Source organism: Lepidochelys kempii, chromosome 27 (genome assembly GCF_965140285.1).
Source record: "Lepidochelys kempii isolate rLepKem1 chromosome 27, rLepKem1.hap1, whole genome shotgun sequence".
In the NCBI taxonomy this organism is placed as follows: domain Eukaryota; kingdom Metazoa; phylum Chordata; order Testudines; family Cheloniidae; genus Lepidochelys; species Lepidochelys kempii.
The window spans coordinates 17,159,322-17,176,893 of record NC_136406.1 but is presented as its reverse complement, the minus strand read 5'-3'; the positions used below and the strand labels follow the sequence as shown (position 1 = coordinate 17,176,893).

The 17,572-nt window shown below is 63.4% G+C and overlaps 1 protein-coding gene across 1 annotated transcript in view; it reads left to right on the top strand.

Annotated features, from left to right (window-relative positions):
- Positions 1-1,665: 1,665 nt before the first annotated feature.
- Positions 1,666-17,572, top strand: part of KCNH4 (potassium voltage-gated channel subfamily H member 4) — a 30,459-nt gene continuing 14,552 nt past the window's right edge. Inside the window, exons 1-8 of the mRNA XM_073325838.2 lie at positions 1,666-1,753; positions 10,755-10,988; positions 11,461-11,592; positions 12,048-12,175; positions 13,979-14,222; positions 14,621-14,778; positions 15,698-15,905; positions 17,144-17,338. Coding sequence (XP_073181939.1) covers positions 1,678-1,753; positions 10,755-10,988; positions 11,461-11,592; positions 12,048-12,175; positions 13,979-14,222; positions 14,621-14,778; positions 15,698-15,905; positions 17,144-17,338 — 1,375 coding nt within the window. The 5' untranslated portion in view covers positions 1,666-1,677. The remainder of the gene's footprint in view (positions 1,754-10,754; positions 10,989-11,460; positions 11,593-12,047; positions 12,176-13,978; positions 14,223-14,620; positions 14,779-15,697; positions 15,906-17,143; positions 17,339-17,572) is intronic.

The following is a 17,572-nucleotide window of genomic DNA, read 5'->3' as shown; positions in this document are numbered from 1 at the left end:
CTATTGCTTGGTGTCTGAACGGCTCCCCCCACCCCCAGCGCGGGGGCTGGGCAGCGCTGGCAGCCAGAGGGCAGTGTTGGAAAATACACACACACACACCCCGTCGCAGTGGTGCTGAGCCAGCCCCAGCCCTGCCCCATCCACCCCGCGCAGGGCAGGACTCAGGCTCCCTTGGGGCCATGACGTGAGTGGCCCCAGCACCCACGGGAGCATGGCAGAGCAAGAACTCAAACCTGGGTCTCCCGGGCTCCTGCCCTGCCCGCTGGGCCAGCCTTCCGCTAGGACATCCCACTGCAGCCAGACTCCCATTCCCACACCCAGCCCAGCGCCCTCCGCTCTGACCCCTTCCTGGGTCTCGGCACCGCTGGCCCCTGCCCTCACTGGGTTCAAGGTTTGATGGGAAACCCTACGCTCCTCCCCTGGCCCCCGCCCAGTCTTTGGGTCACAGGGCAAAATTCCTCAGCGGGGCTGGGGGGCTGCCTATGAGGGTCACCCCGTGCTGCAGAGGGCTACGCTCACGGAGCTGGGCAGGGGAGGAGACACGGGCATTGCAGGGGGGCAAGAGGAGTCTGCGCTGGGATCCTTTGGGAGCCCCTTTATTGCTCCCCCTGGAACTCCCTGTGGAGATGCCAGGCCAGGGCGGGAGGCCAGCGAGTTCTCCAAGGACCAGGCTGTACCCAGCCACCCGCTCCACCTAAGGCCGGCGCGGCTGGTCTCTGCTTGGCAGGCCAGGCTGAGCCGCCCTGAGCGTCCCCACAGGGCTGCACTGCTGGAACCGCTCTCTGAAGGTCAATGAAAGCAGCATGAGCCCTGGGCCTCCCCACGGCCTCCCTGCCCAGGCTGTGGGACCTGGTGCTGGCAGGGAGCCCTGGCACGGAGCAGAGATTTCAGCACCACCAGCCAACGCGCTGCAGTGTCAGCCCCGGGGGATGCACCGAGGGGCAGGGCGCTCAGCCCCTCTTGGGCCCCACTCTGCTCCGAACTGATGTGAGCTCAGCCAGGGCAGTGGGAAGGGAAACCTGCTTCAGGGTGGGGCAGCGACCCCAGAGCCTCTCCCCACGGTCCCTGGGTGCAGAGCCCTTCCCCCCCCCACACTGTCAGGGTCCCCCCTCCCACCTGCACAGTCCCTGGGTGCAGAACCCTTCCCCCTTCAGCACTATCCATGGGTGCAGGGTCCCCCCCAGCAGGTCCCTGGGCTCAGGGTTCCCTCTGCTCCCGGACTATCCCTGGGTGCAGAGCCCTTCCCCCCCCCCCCATGGTCCCTGGGTGCAGAGCCCTTCCCCCCCCCCGGCACTGTCAGGGTCCCCCCTCCCACCTGCACAGTCCCTGGGTGCAGAACCCTTCCCCCCTCAGCACTGTCCATGGGTGCGGGGTGTCCCGCCCACAGCAGGTCCCTAGGCTCAGGGTTCCCTCTCCCCCCATATCTATAGGTGCAGAGTCCCGCCCCCCCCGGAAGGTCCCTGGGTGCAGGGCCCCCCCCCCTCCCGGCACATCCCTGGGCTCAGGTCCCCCCCCGCACGGCTGCCGCCTGCAGGGTCCCCCGGGGCGGGGCCGCGCCGAGAGCCCGGCCGGGATTAGCGCGGGGCGGAGCGGGGCGGCGCGGGGGCTCCGCTGCCCGAGCTGGAGCCCGCGGGCCGGGCCGGGGAGCGGGCGGGCGGCGGCGGCGGCGGCGGGGCCATGCCGGTGATGAAGGGCTTGCTGGCCCCGCAGAACACCTTCCTGGACACCATCGCCACGCGCTTCGATGGCACCCGTGAGTCTCGCCGGGCGCAGCCCCCCCTCTGCGCCCCAGGGCCGGGCAGGGCTGGGGGGGCCCCCTCTGCGCCCCGGGGCCGGGCAGGGCTGGGGGGGCCCCCTCTGCGCCCCAGGGCCGGGCAGGAGCTGGGGGGGGCGCCTGAGCCCCAGGGCTGGGCAGGACTGGGGGGCCCCCCTCTGCGCCCCGGGGCTGGGCAGGGCTGTGGTCCTACTGGACAATAGGGTTGGACTCTCTGGGCTGGGCTTAGAGGGGACCCCTCCTCTGGGGCCTGGTTCCCTCCGGAGCAAGCTGCCATCTCCCCCCCCCCACTCCCCCCGCAGCTTTTTCTCTCCCCCCCCCCAGGTTCTGGGTAGTAGCAAAACTGCATCTGGGGTGTGTGGGGGGGAGGTATCGATATCAGGGATCCGTGACCTCAGCCCCAGCCAGCTGCCCTGCGTGACCCCCTTCTGCAGCTGGGGGGTGGGGTCAGTAGCAGGGATCCCTGGCCACGCAGACCACAGAGCCCCCCACAACCCTCGGGCTGGGGATTGGTCTTCTATTGTTGAGCCAAGTGCAATAACCCGCCCCCGCCCCTGCCCCTGGGACCTGCGAAAGGGGGGCCCTGTGTGTGCCTACGCTGGGTCCCCGCAGACCCAGGGGGGTTGGGGAGGGGGTGACTTCATTAGTGTCCTGGGATCCAGGGAGCTGCCGGGCATGTCCCCTTCCTGCTGCTTCTGGGAGACTGCTCAAGGATCCCCAGCTCATGGGGGCTGCCCCCCCAGCCCAGCCAGGCCCCCTGCGTTACCCCCAGCCTATCTCAGCACCCCCTCTGGCCCCCACTATAAAGATGACTGGTCGTTTCCAAATAACGCTGCTCCCCGTTGCCACTGTGGGGGATGGGCTGTATCCAAGGGGCACCTGGGGTGTGAGAAGGCTTGGTGTGTCTGGTCACCCGCCGGCACCCCGGGGGAGCAGTGATGATGACCAGGAACGCTCTCCCTGGGCAGGATGGGCCCGGAAGGCTCCGGGTTTGGCATAGGTATTTTTATGAAAAGTCACGGACGGGACGCAGGCAACAAACCAGAAATCGCGGGTTTATTTTTGCCCAAGCCCAAGCTCCGTCGCCAGGGGCTGAAACCCAAGCCCCACATCTGAATTACTGGCATTTTCGCGGGGTCACGGAGGGCTCTTAAAATCACAGACTCCATGACAGATTCGTTGCCTGAGGTCTAAGGTGGGGACACTGGTGTAACGGCCCCCGGCGAGGGCGGGGTCTGGGATCTCTCTCCAAGCACGCCGCTCACTCCTATTCACATTGTACACAATCTGTGCGCGGCCCAGAGGAGGAAAAAGTATCTTCACGTCTTCCTGCTGACCTGTCAGTTGGTGGAAAGTGTCAAAAAACCATCCGCCGACCTTGTCTGCTCCTGCCCCGAGAGAGCTTGGCCTGTTCGGAGCCTTCCGCGTGGATTAACCCCCCCACTGGAAGTCACCTGTTTAAGGTGCTCCCCCCCAGGGGGAAGGTGTAGTAAGCATGGCTTTTTGTAAATAAAATGCCATGGTGCAGACGGGGGGATTTTCCCCCTAAGAGGATCGCAATTGAAATGCTTTCAGAAAGCTCAATGAAAACTGATTTAGCATTTCCTGGGCCGCCCTGACAGCTTTTCCTAATGAAACCGCCCTAACCCCTTTTCCCGGTGCAGGGAGTGAGCCACCGGCCTGTCCCAGGAGAGAGCCTGGGTCACTGGGGAGACGAGGGAGGCTTAGAGCACTGAGCCCCCCTCCCAGCCCCCCACTCCAGAGCCATAGCGGGGTCCAGGATTATATAAGTATGGATTAAACTAAATATCATTTGTGGAAGGCCGGAGTGGAGCCCGGCCCGGATTTCAGGAGTACACTGGAACGTATTGTGTGAGCGCAAACAGGGTCTTTCGTTGTCTTGGTGGACGGGAGGGATTTTGTGCCTCTCCTCTGCGTTGCCAGGTTGTCCCAGACTCAGCACCAGGGACAGTTACCATTGGCCTCCAAGCGCACAGCTCTGGTCCGGGCCCACGTGGGGTGGGGAACGGAGCTTTGTCAAGGTGTCACGGAGTCCCCGGGCGATGCTCTGGAACTGCTCCCCATGAAGCCAGGCAGGACTTTGGGGAAGTCTCCTCTCTGTGAGCAGCCTGTCTGCAGGACACACAGCTTCCACCTTCCTTGGTCTGACCTCGGAGCATTCAGCATCCTCTGCCCCTCCGTGCGCTTCCCACAGCGAGTCCGCTCAGGCGGGGCTCCTGGGGAAGCCAGAGGGTCCGGCACCCCAACTTTGCAGTCAGACGGGACTCTCAGCCAGCCAGTAAAACAGAAGGTTTATTAGACGACAGGAACATGGTCTAAAACAGAGCTTGCAGGTGCAGAGAACGGGACCCCTCAGCTGGGTCCATTTTGGGGGCAGTGAGCCAGACAACCACGTCTGCACTTCACTTCATGTCCCAGCCAGCCCCAAACTGAAACTCCCTCCAGCCCCTCCTCCTCTGGGCTTTGTTCCTTTCCTGGGCCAGGTGGTCACCTGATTCCTTTGTTCTCCAACCCTTCAGCTCTCACCTTGCAGGGGGGGAAGGGCCCAGGCCATCAGTTGCCAGGAAACAGGGTGTCGGCCATTCTCTGTGTCCAGACCCCTGCACACACTTGCCCTCTAGGGCTCTGCAAGAATCATACACCGTTACCCCACCACCTAGATACTTAAGAACTGCATAGGGGAAGCTGAGGCACCCCCACAATATTCGGAGGAAACATTAAGAACAGGCCCACTTCGTCACAGAAGGGCAACCCGATCCCTGGTCTGCGAGCTGCTGGCACTGCGTGTGGCAATGGCAGACAGCCGCCCCCTGAGTACTGAGCACCACGCTAACCAGGCCCCAGCTCCAGTGGGAGAGCTGTGCCGGCGAGGACGGGCTGTGGCCATGGCGTGGGCCCTGGGAGCTGGCGGGCCGGGGGCCAAGAGCGAGCAGTCAGCTCTGTCCAGTGTGCAGAGACAATACAGATCAAGGCACATGCAATTACTGCCCTGCTGGGCGCCCGGGCTCCCCTGCAGCCACCAGTCCCAGCAGCCCAGATGTTTCAGACCATGTTTCAGCCAACCCCACTTGGCTCCCACAGGGCTTTGTTCCCCCACCACAGCCACACGCACCAGATGTTTGCATCATGACCTGAGCTCCCAGCAGTGCTGGGGGGAGGCTGCAACAGGGGTTAGGAGAAAGGAGCCAGGACTCCTGGGTTCTATTCCTGGCTCTGGAGGGGGCTGGAGTCAGGACTCTGGGGCTCTATTCTAGGGAGTGAAGTTGCCTGCAGGGTCCAGGAAAGGGTTAACCCGCTCTGGAGAAGAAGCAGATTTGCCTCCAAGGGCTGCCAGGGCTGGTGGGAAGCGCTGACAGGCTCTGCTCCTTGAGCCCTGGCAGAGGGTCTTGTTCCCCTTCAGCCGGCTGAGGGCAGGCCCAGCCCTGGCTCGTGTCCCAGCCAGACGGGTGGGACACCACCCGCTCACCAGTCACCCCGAAGGGGGGTGGCACTTGGTTTGCGAGCCAGCTGGGGGCACCTCGCTGGGCTCAGACATTAGAAGCCACCAGAGCCTCAGTCCTGGGGGGCCGTCGTGTTACCAGGGCCACCCCGCAGCATCTCCCCCGCCGTATGCGAACAGCTCCGTGCGCTGTCCCGGGCCGCGGCACCGGGGGAGCCACCGGGAGAAGGAGCCCCGTGCCGGTGCTGTGCATGGGTCAGTCGGCAGGAGGCAGCACTGCGAAGGGAGGGGCAGCGGGAATGGGGGCGCACGTGCGGCATGAGTGTGGGGCCATTGCCCCCAGAGCGACAGCGGAGCTGGTCCGTGCCTGGGGAGGAGCAGGGAGCCCAGGGCACGCACGGGAGAGGCTCCCTGGGATGCTGTGTTTGCGTTTCCAGGGCGATGCGATGCTGGCAAGGCTCTTTGAAAGACTCTCGGCTTCAGGCCTCAGTGTGTCCTCGATGGGCTTAATGAGGCCTGAAAGGGGGCTCGTCCCAGCAACACCTGGCGCTAAATGAACCCCAGCTCGCCCATGCAGCAGGCCCAGGCCTGCAGCATGATGCCACCCCCTGGTGCTGGGCACCACAGCCCGGGGGCAGCAGGGCACGGGGCAGGAGCCCCGGCTGTGTTGGTGGGGACCCTGCGTTGCCGAGAGCAGACTCTGTACTAATTCCCCACCCCGGCCAAGCCAGCAGCTACAGCTCCAGGAGCCAAGAACTTAGCCATGGGCATTGGGTTTTGATTCCCCAATGCCTCCGGCTCTGAGCCAAAGCAGCGAGCGAGGCCCCGGGGCCTCCCCTGGCGGGGGCAGGGGACTCCGGAGCTGGGGCTTTCTGGCCATGGCCTCAGCTGTCCTTGCTCCTGCCCTCGGGCCGCTGACCCACGCTGGTGGCATTGCTGCTTGTTGGCATGGAAACAAGGGCTGTCAAATGGGCCACGGCTGCTGCGGGGGGCACGTGGCTGGGTTCACAGCCCCTGGGCCGCAGGGCACGCAGTGCTTTCCGTGGGGGGAAAGGGGCCACTGCTCTGCCCCTGGCAGGTGGAAACCAGGCCGGCTGGCCCCGCTGGCTGCTCCTCGTTGGCCTGTGCACTCGAAGCCATCTGTCTGCGCTGGCAGGGAGCCCGCCAGCAAGGTGCCATTCCTGACCCTGCTGGGCAGCACTTCCCGCCAGTCACGAGCAGCCCGTCGCATGGGGCAGGCTGGCCGCAGCGAGGCCAGGGGATCGGTAGTGCTGGCTCATGCCTCCTTGAGCCCAGGAGCAAGGCTCTCCCGGCCTAGCGCTAGTTACACATTGCAAGGGCTCGTTCTCGGTGGTGCCAGGGGTAAACACTAATGATCCGACCTTGCCGCCCTGGAGCATCCTCTGGGACCATGCAGGGCCCCCTGCGTTTAGGATACTGGTGTCTCCTCAGGCTTCCCCTGCTGCAGATAGGGATAGGCACTCGGAGCTGGGCTCATCTCCCCGCAGCTTGGCCTGTGCCCATGGCAAGCCCCCGGCTGCCGTGCCTGCGGGGAGCCCTGGCACAGCCCCCGGCTGGGTTTGTTGTTGCTGTTAAGCTGCCTTAGCCCTGCCGGGGGGGTGGAGGCACCAGCTGGCGAGGGGGAGGTGCGGCTCGCTTGGCACCACATCTCTGAGAAGATGGAAGCCAGGGGCTCTATCTGGGCTCCCGCGCTCACCTTGCCACTGAATGGCGAGGGGCAGAGCGTAGCCAGCTCGCCCAGCTGGGAGGAGGGGCTGCAGCCCGGGTTGGCTACCGTCACGGCCTGGGGGGTGGGGATGGGGGGCAAAGCAAGGAGGGGCCCTCAGGAATAGCAGCTGGACGTGGCTGCACAGGGTGACTCTGGGGTCTTTCCGTGGGGTCTTTCCCGGGGTTAGTGATGTGGGGGGCTCCGGAGGCTGTAGGGGAGCGGGGCCAGTGCTGGTGAGGTCCTACACATCGCTGGCCCTTCCCTCGCCCCAACTGCCCCCTCTGCATCCGAGGCTCGTAGATCCCAAGGCTGGAAGGGACCGTTGTCCTCAGCTGGTCTGAGCTGCTCTCCGACCCACACTGCCCCACACTAATCCTAGAGCAGATCAACAGACAGCTTTGATTTTTAAATGATCAGTGCTGGAGACTCCACCACAACCCCTGGTGAATTGTTCCAAAGGTTAATTACTCTCTGTGACGAAGTGGGCCTGTTCTTAATGTTTCCTCTGAATACTGCAGGGGTGCCTCCGTTTCCCCTATGCAGTTCTTAAGTCTCTAGGTCGTGGGATAAGGAGGTGTAATTGTTGGAGAGCAAAGGGCCAGGGTACATAAATGGCCGACACTCTGTCTCCTGGCAACTGATGGCCTGGGCCCTTCCCCCTGCAAGGTGAGAGCTGAAGGGTTGGAGAACAAAGGAGTCAGGTGACCTCCTGGCCCGGGAAAGGGACAAAGCCCAGAGCAGGGTGGGGCTGGAGAGAGTTTCAGTTTGGGGCTGGCTGGGACATGGAGTGAAGGGCAGACGTGGTTGTCTGGCTCACTGCCCCCCAAAATGGACCCACCTGAGGGGTCCTGTTCTCTGTACCTACAAGCTCTGTGTTAGACCATGTTCCTGTCGTCTAATAAACCTTCTGTTTTACTGGCTGGCTGAGAGTCACGTCTGACTGCGGAGTTGGGGGGCAGGACCCTCTGGTTTCCCCAGGACCCCGCCTGGGTGAACTCGCTGTGGGAAGCGCACGGAGGGGCAGAGGATGCTGAATGCTCCGAGGTCAGACCCAGGAAGGTGGGAGCCGGGTGAGCTGTGTGTCCTGCAGACAGGCTGCTCACAGAAAGGAGACTTCCCCAGAGTCCTGCCTGGCTTCATGGGGAGCAGTTCCAGAGCATCGCCCAGGGACTCCAGGGACACTCTCACCGTTAAAAATTTACCCCTTATTTCCATTCTGAATGTGTCTAGTTTCCACTTCTAGCCACTGGATCCTTTATACCTTTCTCTGCTAGACTGAGGAGCCCATGATTAAATTTTTGTTCTCCATGAAGGTTCTTGCAGCCCGTGATCAGATCACCCCTTAACCTGCTCGTTGGTCAAAGAAATAGATCGAGCTCCTTGAGTCTCACTGTCAGGCAGGTTTTCTAACCCTTTAATCATTTTCATGGCTCTTCTCTGACCCCTCTCCAATTTATCAACCTCCTTCCTGAACTATGGGTACCAGAACTGGACACAGGATTCCAGCAGCGGTCGTGTTAGCTCTTTTGCCACAGCATCACACTGGGAACTCATGTTCAGCTGATTATCCAACCCCCCAACAAATCTTGAGTCTCTGCTTCTCAAGGTAGAGTCCCCATCCTGTAAGTGTGGCCTGCATTCTTTGTTCCTAGATGGATACGTTTACATTTGGCCATATTAAAACACATAGTGTTTGCTAGCACCCAGTTTACCAGGTGATCTATCACCCTGAATCAGTGACCTGTCCTCTTAGCTATTTACCACTCCCCAATTTTTGTCATCTGCAAACTTTTATCAGTGATGATTTTATGTTTTCTTCCAGGTCATTGATAAAAACGTTAAATAGTGTAGGGCCAAGAACAGATACCTGTGGGACCCCAGTGGAAGCAAGCTCCTCAGGCAACTCTTTTAAAACTCTTGGATTCAAGTTATCTGGACCTGCTGATTTAAAAATGTCTGACTTTATTAGCTGCTGTTTAACATCCTCCTGAGGTGCTAGTGGAATGGAAAGAGAGTTATCTTATGACACGACTACATCATAGGTTTTTCCCAAAATATAGAACAGAAATATTTATTTAACGCTCCTGCCTTTGCTGCATTATTACTGAGAATTCTATCATTTCCATTTAGTAATGGATCAGTGCTATTGTTAGGATTCTTGTTGTTCCTAATGTACTTACAAACTCCTTCTATTGCTGGCTCGGCAAGGATGGGGGCGTCTCTCGTTGTTAGAGCAGGAAGGGGAGAGCTGGAAGCTGAAATGCCTGGGTTCTATCCCTGGCTCTGGGAAGGGAGCGGGGTCTCGTGGTTAGAGCAGAAGGGCCCTGGGTTCCATTCCCAGCCCTGGGAGGGGAGTGGGGTTTGTCACGGAGTCCCCGGGCGATGCTCTGGAACTGCTCCCTACGAAGCCAGTCAGGACTCAGGTGAGGTCTCCTCTCTGGGAGCAGCCTGTCTGCAGGGCACACAGCTCACCCGGCTTCCACCTTTCTTGGTCTGACCTTGGAGCATTCAGCATCCTTTGCCCCTCTGTGCGCTTCCCACAGCGAGTCCGCCCAGGCGGGGTCCTGGGGAAGCCAGAGGGTCCTGCCCCCCAACTCCGCAGTCAGACGGGACTCCCAGCCAGCCAGTAAAACAGAAGGTTTATTAGATGACAGGAACATGGTCTAACACAGAGCTTGTAGGTGCAGAGAACAGGACCCCTCAGCCGGGTCCATTTTGGGGGGCAGTGAGCCAGACAACCCCGTCTGCCCTTCACTCCATGTCCCCAGCCAGCCCCAAACTGAAACTCTCTCCAGCCCCCCTTCCTCTGGGCTTTGTCCCTTTCCCAGGCCAGGAGGTCACCTGATTCCTTTGTTCTCCAACCCTTTAGCTCTTACCTTGCACGGGGGAAGGGCCCAGGCCATCAGTTGCCAGGAAACAGGGTGTCGGCCATTCTCTGTGTCCAGACCCCTGCACACACCTGCCCTCTAGGGCTCTGCAACAATCATACACCCTTACCCCACCACCTAGAGACTTAAGAACTGCCTAGGGGAAACTGAGGCACCCCCACCCTATTCAGAGGAAACATTAAGAACAGTCCCACTTCGTCACAGGGTCTAGTGGGTTTGAGCGAGGGGGCTGGGAGCCAGGACTCAGGCAATGTTCCCTCTAATGTTTCCCATGTATGTGCGGAATGAATTTTGTTATGTGCACCAATATGGAGGTGATGTGCAGCAGGGGTGTGGCAGAGGGTTAGGGTAGGTGAGGCCAGGGATGAGGGGTTTGGGGTGCAGGCTGCCCCGGGGCCATGGAGGGAAGAGAGGACTCCCCCCAGCCCTCTCTCCCCGCAGCAGCTCTGGGGCTAGGGCCAGGGGAGAGGTGCCTCTCCCTGCCACAGCCCTGAGCGCCTGCATGGCCCGTGATAGGCTGCTGCACAGCCGCGCAGCTTAGAGGGAGCCAGGATTCCTGGGGTCTATCCCTGGCTCTGGCAGGGGAGTGGGGAGTAGTGGGTTTGAGTGGGGGCAGGGCAGGGAGCCAGGACTCCTGGGTTCTATCCCTGGCTCTGGCAGGGGAGTGGGGAGTAGTGGGTTTGAGTGGGGGCAGGGCAGGGAGCCAGGACTCCTGGGTTCTATCCCTGGCTCTGGCAGGGGAGTGGGGAGTAGTGGGTTTGAGTGGGGGCAGGGCAGGGAGCCAGGACTCCTGGGTTCTATCCCTGGCTCTGGGTGGGGAGGCTCAGAATGGAAATGCTTCCCAGGACCCCTCCAGGGTGCTAACCTGGCCCTGGGGGTTGGGGTCTGTTGGCTTCTTTCCAGACAGCAACTTCATTCTGGCCAACGCTCAGGTTCACCGCGGCTTCCCCATCGTCTACTGCTCCGACGGCTTCTGCGACCTCACCGGCTTCGCCCGCACCGAGGTCATGCAGAAGAACTGCAGCTGTCGCTTCCTGTACGGGGCCGAGACCAGCGAGTCCGTCCTGCAGTGCGTCGAGAAGGTGCTGGATGGGAGGCAGGAGTACCAGGCTGAGGTCTGCTTCTACAAGAAGGGCGGTGAGTGGGGCGGCAGGCGCGTGACTCACTGCACTCACGGAGGCTGGCCCCGGCCCACGCACCACGTGGGTCCCCCGTGCAGGGGAGCCGGCTCCAACCCCTTAGCTTAACAGCACGGCTGATCCTGGCCAGGCAACTGCTCCCAGTGCCCCAGGCCTTCCACGTAACCCCATGGGTTCAGTGTGTGCCCTGTGGCCCCCTCTAGTGGCCGGCTGATGTGGGGATAACAGCCTACTGCTGCTACCAGGTCCTAGAGTTACTCCCGTAACTCACTTCTTAGAGCCTCCTGCTTTTGGGGCTGAAGGTGCAGAGTTGGGTCCCTGCTGGCTGGGGGGTTGTGTGCCAACCCGGTCTCGTAACGGGCGCGTTGATGATTAGCCCTGCAGGGCGGCAGTGCAGGGTACTGGCCTTGGGGCAGTGCGGGGCGGCCAAGGGCATTTCCTGGCTCAGCTCCTTCCCCTCCTCCCCGCAGGAGTCGCCTTCTGGTGCCTGCTGGACATCGTGCCCATCAAGAATGAGAAGGGGGAGGTGGTTCTCTTCCTCGTCTCCTTCAAGGACATCACCGAGAACCGGGGCAAGAGCCACCCGGGCGACAGGAGAGATGGTGCGCCCTGGCCGAGGGAGGGGGGGCAGGAAGCAAGTGGGGCTGGGGGAAGAAGCCAGGGGGTGGAGTCAGGGGAGTGGAGCAGGCTGGGGGGAGGGTGCCTGGGGTGGGGAGGGGCGTGGAGCAGGCTGGGGGGGAGGGGAAAAGCCAGTATGGTCCTGGTGGCATCTGCTTGGAGCCAGGCTGGGTCCCCGTGGCACTGGCTCCCAAAGGCCGGGCCGTTTCCCGGGGGACCCACCAGCCCGGATGCTCCCTGGACGGTCTTTGCTCGCTTGGGTGGTGCGCAGTGTGAATTAGAAGGGGAAGGGGACCTTCCTAGGACGGCCACTGTGTCCACACGAGGGGCATGCATGGGGGCAGCTGAGATGGGGCCCAGTCCCAGCACACGCGGCGTGTGCCCCAGCTCTGAGCTGGCCCCGGCTCACCCGGCCCGCGCCGCTCTCCGTCTGTTTCAGAGAAGCACCGGAGCAAGAAGGCGGGGAGCTCCCACCTGCGGGCGGCACGCAAGCAGGGCCGCACGGTGCTGCGCCAACTCACCCGCCAGGTCACCGGCAAGGAGCGGGGCGAGATGAAGATCACCAGCGTAAGAACCCACCCCCTGCTCCCGTGACCTCCCTCCGGCTCCGAACCACCCTGGCCTGTGCTCCCGGTGGGGCCTCATCCCCTGCCTATGTGCTGGGCTCCTAGGTCACCCGCGGGACTGCAGAGAGCTGGCTTCTGCTTCCCGCTGCCTTTCCTCAGGCCCCCTGTGGGTGTCCGGGGGCAAGGACGGCCCAGGAGCTGCAGGGACCCCCTACCCAAGGAGCCCCCCTGAGCCCTGCGGGCCAGCTGCTCACCAGGCGGAGGGAGGCGTTTACCCAGCGTTATTCTCCAGTGCTTTGTGCTTTAGCCCTTGGGACGGGAAGGTGAGAGCGGCACCAGAGAGCAGCCCTGCTCCCAGGGACTTAGCCTCATCCGGGGCCGGGATTAGCTGCCCGCAGAGGAGCTGTTCGCCAGGCAATGTGCAAGTGGACCCTTGACTGCCAAAGCCTCGAAAATTTGCACCTTTAACTCTTTTGGGCAACAGCCAGCAGCGCTGGTGGATTATTGTGAATAGCATTCGTGTGAAATGTAACCGGGCCGTCTGCACCCGGCACATCATAATGCCGCTGCCGGGGTCACCTTACACCAGCCGGCACTTCCTGCAATGCCCCGCACCGAGCTGCAGCTTGCGGCCGTGTTCCAGCCCTGCGTGGTGGCATCTGGGCCTGGGTCCCCCTGCAGCGTTCGGCAACGGGAGCGCTGAGTCGTGCAGGGAGTCCTGGAGGGCCTCTCCGCCATCACCCTTCCCGTTCCTCCTCCGCTCGCTGCTCTGAGTGAGCAGCCCCAGCTCGGACCCCCAGCCAGCCAGGGCCTCCTCTGCAGTCGGGCGCGTGCTGGCTTGTCTCGGGAGGGTGGCTTGGCTGCCCCGGCCTGGTTTGCTGTCGTAGGCTTGCTGGGGTAGGGCTGTGGGCCAGCACACTGGTTTTCTTTCCCCACTCTGCCCCTGGCCTGCCCCATTCCCCACCCGATCCAGCCCATGCCAGGACCCCCAGACCTGGCTGCCTCCGGAGAGGTATCAGGGCAGGGGCTGTCTCGAGCAGATGCTGCTCCAAGCAAATGGCCCTACGTGCCGTTGGGTGCGGGGGGAGGATGGAAACACCCTTGTCCCTACAACTGGCAAATCACCTCTGAGCCTGCTTAGGGCAAGCGGCTGATGGCGGGTGTCCACTCGCGGCCCGCGGGACCCTTGCCAAGCTGGGAGCCGCTCGGCAGCCTGGATTCGCTCTCCCTCTGGGGCCACGAGACTAAGGAGCTTTCGGGAAGCGCAGGTGCTGAGTGGTTAGTGGCTGCTGTGGTTGGGATTATCCCTGGCCTGATGGGGATGACAGAGAGATCACCCCCCACACCCCAGCACTCCCTGCACTACCCCAATCTCCCCGGGTCAGGCCACGGCTGCAGCTGGCTGGCGCTCCTGAGCGGTGGGGAGAGGGGTGCTGGGGTCACCTACCGGGAGGGTGTATTGAGCTCAGAATGGGCGAGGAGGTTGGTGGATGTCGGGGTGTCTCGGTGTCCCTGCACGGGGACTCCCGTCCCGTTTGTCAGAGCAGCTCTTTAGGGCACGGGCCTGGTGCTATTTCTAGCAATCTCTACTGTTGGCCCCTCACCCTGGTACTGGGCCTTGTGCATTGTGCTGATAGCCACGGGGAGCTGTCCCTCCCCTCCTTGTGACTTGTGCCCCTCTGTGCCTGACCCCCACTGGACGCGAGTCTGCTCCCACCCCCTGCGGAGGGCACCCGGGCTGGCTCCACAGGTCCTCGGCCGGATCCCAGCTGGTGCCAGCCTCTGAGCCGTCTTCCTTCCCCAGAGCGTCTTTGGGAGCAAGCCGTCCGTTCCCGAGTACAAAGTGGCCTCGGTGCAGAAATCCCGCTTCATCTTGCTGCACTACAGCGTCTTCAAGGCCCTGTGGGACTGGCTCATCCTGCTGGCCACCTTCTACGTGGCCGTCACCGTCCCCTACAACGTCTGCTTCACCGGCACCGAGGACAGTCTGGCCGCCGCCCGCAGCACCATCGTCAGCGACATCGCCGTGGAGATGCTCTTCATCCTGGGTAGGGCCGATGCTGGGCCGGGCCGTGGGGGCTTGGCGCCCAAGCCTGGCTCAGGGGAGTTCACTCAGCGCGTGGCTGGGGGGCCACTGGACCCTTCTGGGCTGGGGAAGGGGAGCCTGCTTTCTCAGCAAGCCGCTGAGACGGGTCGGGGCCGGAGCTCAGCTCTCTGCCGGGGGCGCGTATCCGAGGGTGCTCAGAGCGCTGGTTGCAGCTCTCCTGGATCACCCCCCATCCGCGCTCTGGGCTGGGTCTGAGTGCCCAGGTTCCAGGCTGGCGTCTGCCCCGGGGAGCAGGGCCCTGCCGCGCAGGGTGCGGCCGGGGCCAAGGCCGGGTGGCTGTGATCAGGGTTCCTGCTGGCGGCAGTGCAGGGCCGTGACCGGGTTGGCCCTTCTCTGCAGACATCGTCCTGAACTTCCGCACCACCTACGTCAGCCAGTCGGGGCAGGTGGTCTACGACACCCGCTCCATCTGCATCCACTACGTGGCCACCTGGTTCTTTGTGGACCTGATCGCGGCCTTGCCCTTCGACCTCCTGTACGCATTCAACGTGACCGTGGTGAGTGCGAACCCGGGGGGGGTGGAGGGGGGGGGGTCTCCTCTGTCCCTTCTCCGGAGCGGCCATCGGGGCGAGGGGAGCGCAGGGATCTCAGTGACAGCGGGAAGCCACCCACCCAGCCCAATTGAACCCGAGAGCCGCAAACCGTCCGCAGGTGTGAAATCTCTGCCAGCTCAGCGCTGGCTCCCCCGGCTGAACCCTCTCCCTGCAAAGTAGCTGGACACACACGTGCAAACGGACACGGCAAGGCCTCCGTGCTCTGAGAGAGACACACGTACAAATGCATTCTCCTGCACACCCAGCTTCGTTTGCACTTGCAGAGACGTGTGTACAATTACAGACACACACGCTGCCGCATACATCGTGCTCAGATAATGCTGAGGGACCGGACAGCGGCTGGGGTGGGCAGTGGAGGGCCCGGGCCCCAGCCCCTCTGCAGAGGCCCTGGGCAGGAGTGATTCGGAACGCCGTATTCACCCCAGCATCAGCCATCAGGGACAGGGGGCGTCGGCCCGGGCCAGGAGCGGGGCCTGTGCCTTGCAGGGTGCTGTGGCTCCTGCTCCCTGGGCCCCACGTGCCGTGGGAGTGGATCCAAGTGCAGGGGCTGCCAGCCGCAGAGCGTGACCCAAAGCAGCCCACTGAAAGGGGAGCATCCAGGCAACAGGCTGCTGGAGCCCAAGGACGTGCCCCCCCGTGTGGTGTCGAGCCCCTTCCCAGCAGGAGACCTCGGGCTGCAGCGGGACGTCAGCCAGTGGTGGGGAGGGCGGGAGCAAGGCCCCATGCTGGGCTGTGCCCCGGGCCGAATTTCCCCCGGTGGCTCTAGTTCTTTAAGCTGTTCCCCATCCGGCCCTGGGCAGAGGCTGGCCTGGCGCCCGCGGTCGGTGACGGCTGCCTCTGCTCTCCCCGCCCGCCAACCCAGACCTCGCTGGTGCACCTGCTGAAGACCGTGCGTCTCCTAAGGCTTCTGCGTCTGCTGCAGAAGTTGGACCGTTTCTCCCAGCACAGCGCCGTGGTGCTCGCCCTGCTCACGTCCGTGTTCGCCCTGCTCGCCCACTGGCTAGCCTGCATCTGGTACGTCATCGGCCGGAAGGAGATGGAAAGTAACGACCCTCTGACCTGGGGCATTGGTGAGTCAGGCGGGGTGCCCGGGGGGCCTGAGCCGGGCGGATCCTAGCGGGTGGGCACAGGACTCCTGGGTTCTGTTGCTAGCTCTGGGAGGGGCGTGGGATCTAGTGGTTACAGTGGGTGGGGCTGGGAGTCAGGGCGCCTAGGTTCTATTCTAGCTTCCCCATGGACTGCTTGTGTGATCTAGGCAAGTTACGCGCCCCGTGCCTCAGTTTCCCCACCTGTACTGAGGCTGGCCCTGTGCTGAGGGTCCAGGAATGGATTTGGCTGGCGGGCAGCTAACGACACTGCAGCTGCTCAGCAGGAGCCGTCAAAGGAAGCAGATGCTGGGTCGGGCTAGGGCCAGCGGGGCCCGGCACTAGACTGGTCTGTGTGGTCCAGGGTTGCACGCAAAGGCCCAGCACAAGACGGGGGCCTGGCTGCAGCCAGGGGGCAATCCCCAGCCCTCAGGCTGGCTCCGTGCGGCACTGGTGGTGCGGTGGCAGAGGGCCAGCCTGGCTGGGCAAGGGCAGCCTGCCCTCTCCGCAGGGGGAGCCCAGCCGCCTGCAGCAGCTGGGGTGAGCCAGGCCCCCCCGCTGCAGGCAGGGAGAGCTCTCCGAGCAGTGGGGGTGGCCAGGCAGTCGTGGGGCTCCGGGGCAGTGGTGCGAAGGGCCCCTGGATGCATTGGGGAGGCCAGGATGGGTGGGGGGAAAGGGAGGGCACTGGGGGAGTTGCTCTCCAAGCAGGGATCCAATCCCCTCTTGCCCTAGGAGCCGCTGGGTGTGAGCTCCCTGGTCTGGCAGGGTGACGCAGCTGCGGCAGCCAGGAAGGCGCAGCCGGGGGCTTACGGGAGCGCATCTCCTGGCCCTGGCAGACAGCACGCCAGGCTGCGCCGACCCCACCCATCGCTCATCCCTGCCTTGGTTCGGGGATCGAGCCCTGAGCGGCTGGGCCAGCGGCAAGGGCTGTTGTGCTTGGCACGCCCGAGGGCTCGGGCCCCGGTGATGCGGAGGGAGTGAGACGTGCCCCACTCCAGCCGAAGCCCGGGACCACAGAGCGGGCTGTGGCTGCAGAGCTGAAGGCTCTGGGGTGGGAATGACCCCTCCCGGTGCCAGGCTGGAGTCGAGATCCAGCGATGCCCAACATCTCTGCCCTCTGCAGGGGGCTGCTCTGGGCTCCACCGTGGGTGGGCTGCCGGGGGGCTAGACCGGCCCCCCATTCCGAGCGCCGGCCGACTTTAACTCTGCGCTGTGCTTGGCAGGCTGGCTCCACGAGCTGGGCAGGAGGCTGGAGGCGCCCTACGTCAACAGCTCCGTGGGGGGCCCATCCGTCCGCAGCACCTACATTGCTTCCCTCTACTTCACCCTCAGCAGCCTCACCAGCGTGGGCTTCGGCAATGTCTGCGCCAACACCGATGCGGAGAAGATCTTCTCCATCTGCACCATGCTGATCGGGGGTGAGACGGGCAGAGCCAGGCAAGGGGGCATGCGCCCTGTGCTGGGGAGGAGCAGGGTAGGGCCAGGCAAGGAGGCATGCGCCCTGTGCTGGGGAGGAGCAGGGTAGGGCCAGGCAAGAGGGCATGCGCCCTGTGCTGGGGAGGAGCAGGGTAGGGCCAGGCAAGAGGGCATGCGCCCTGTGCTTGGGAGGAGCAGGGTAGGGCCAGGCAAGAGGGCATGCGCCCTGTGCTGGG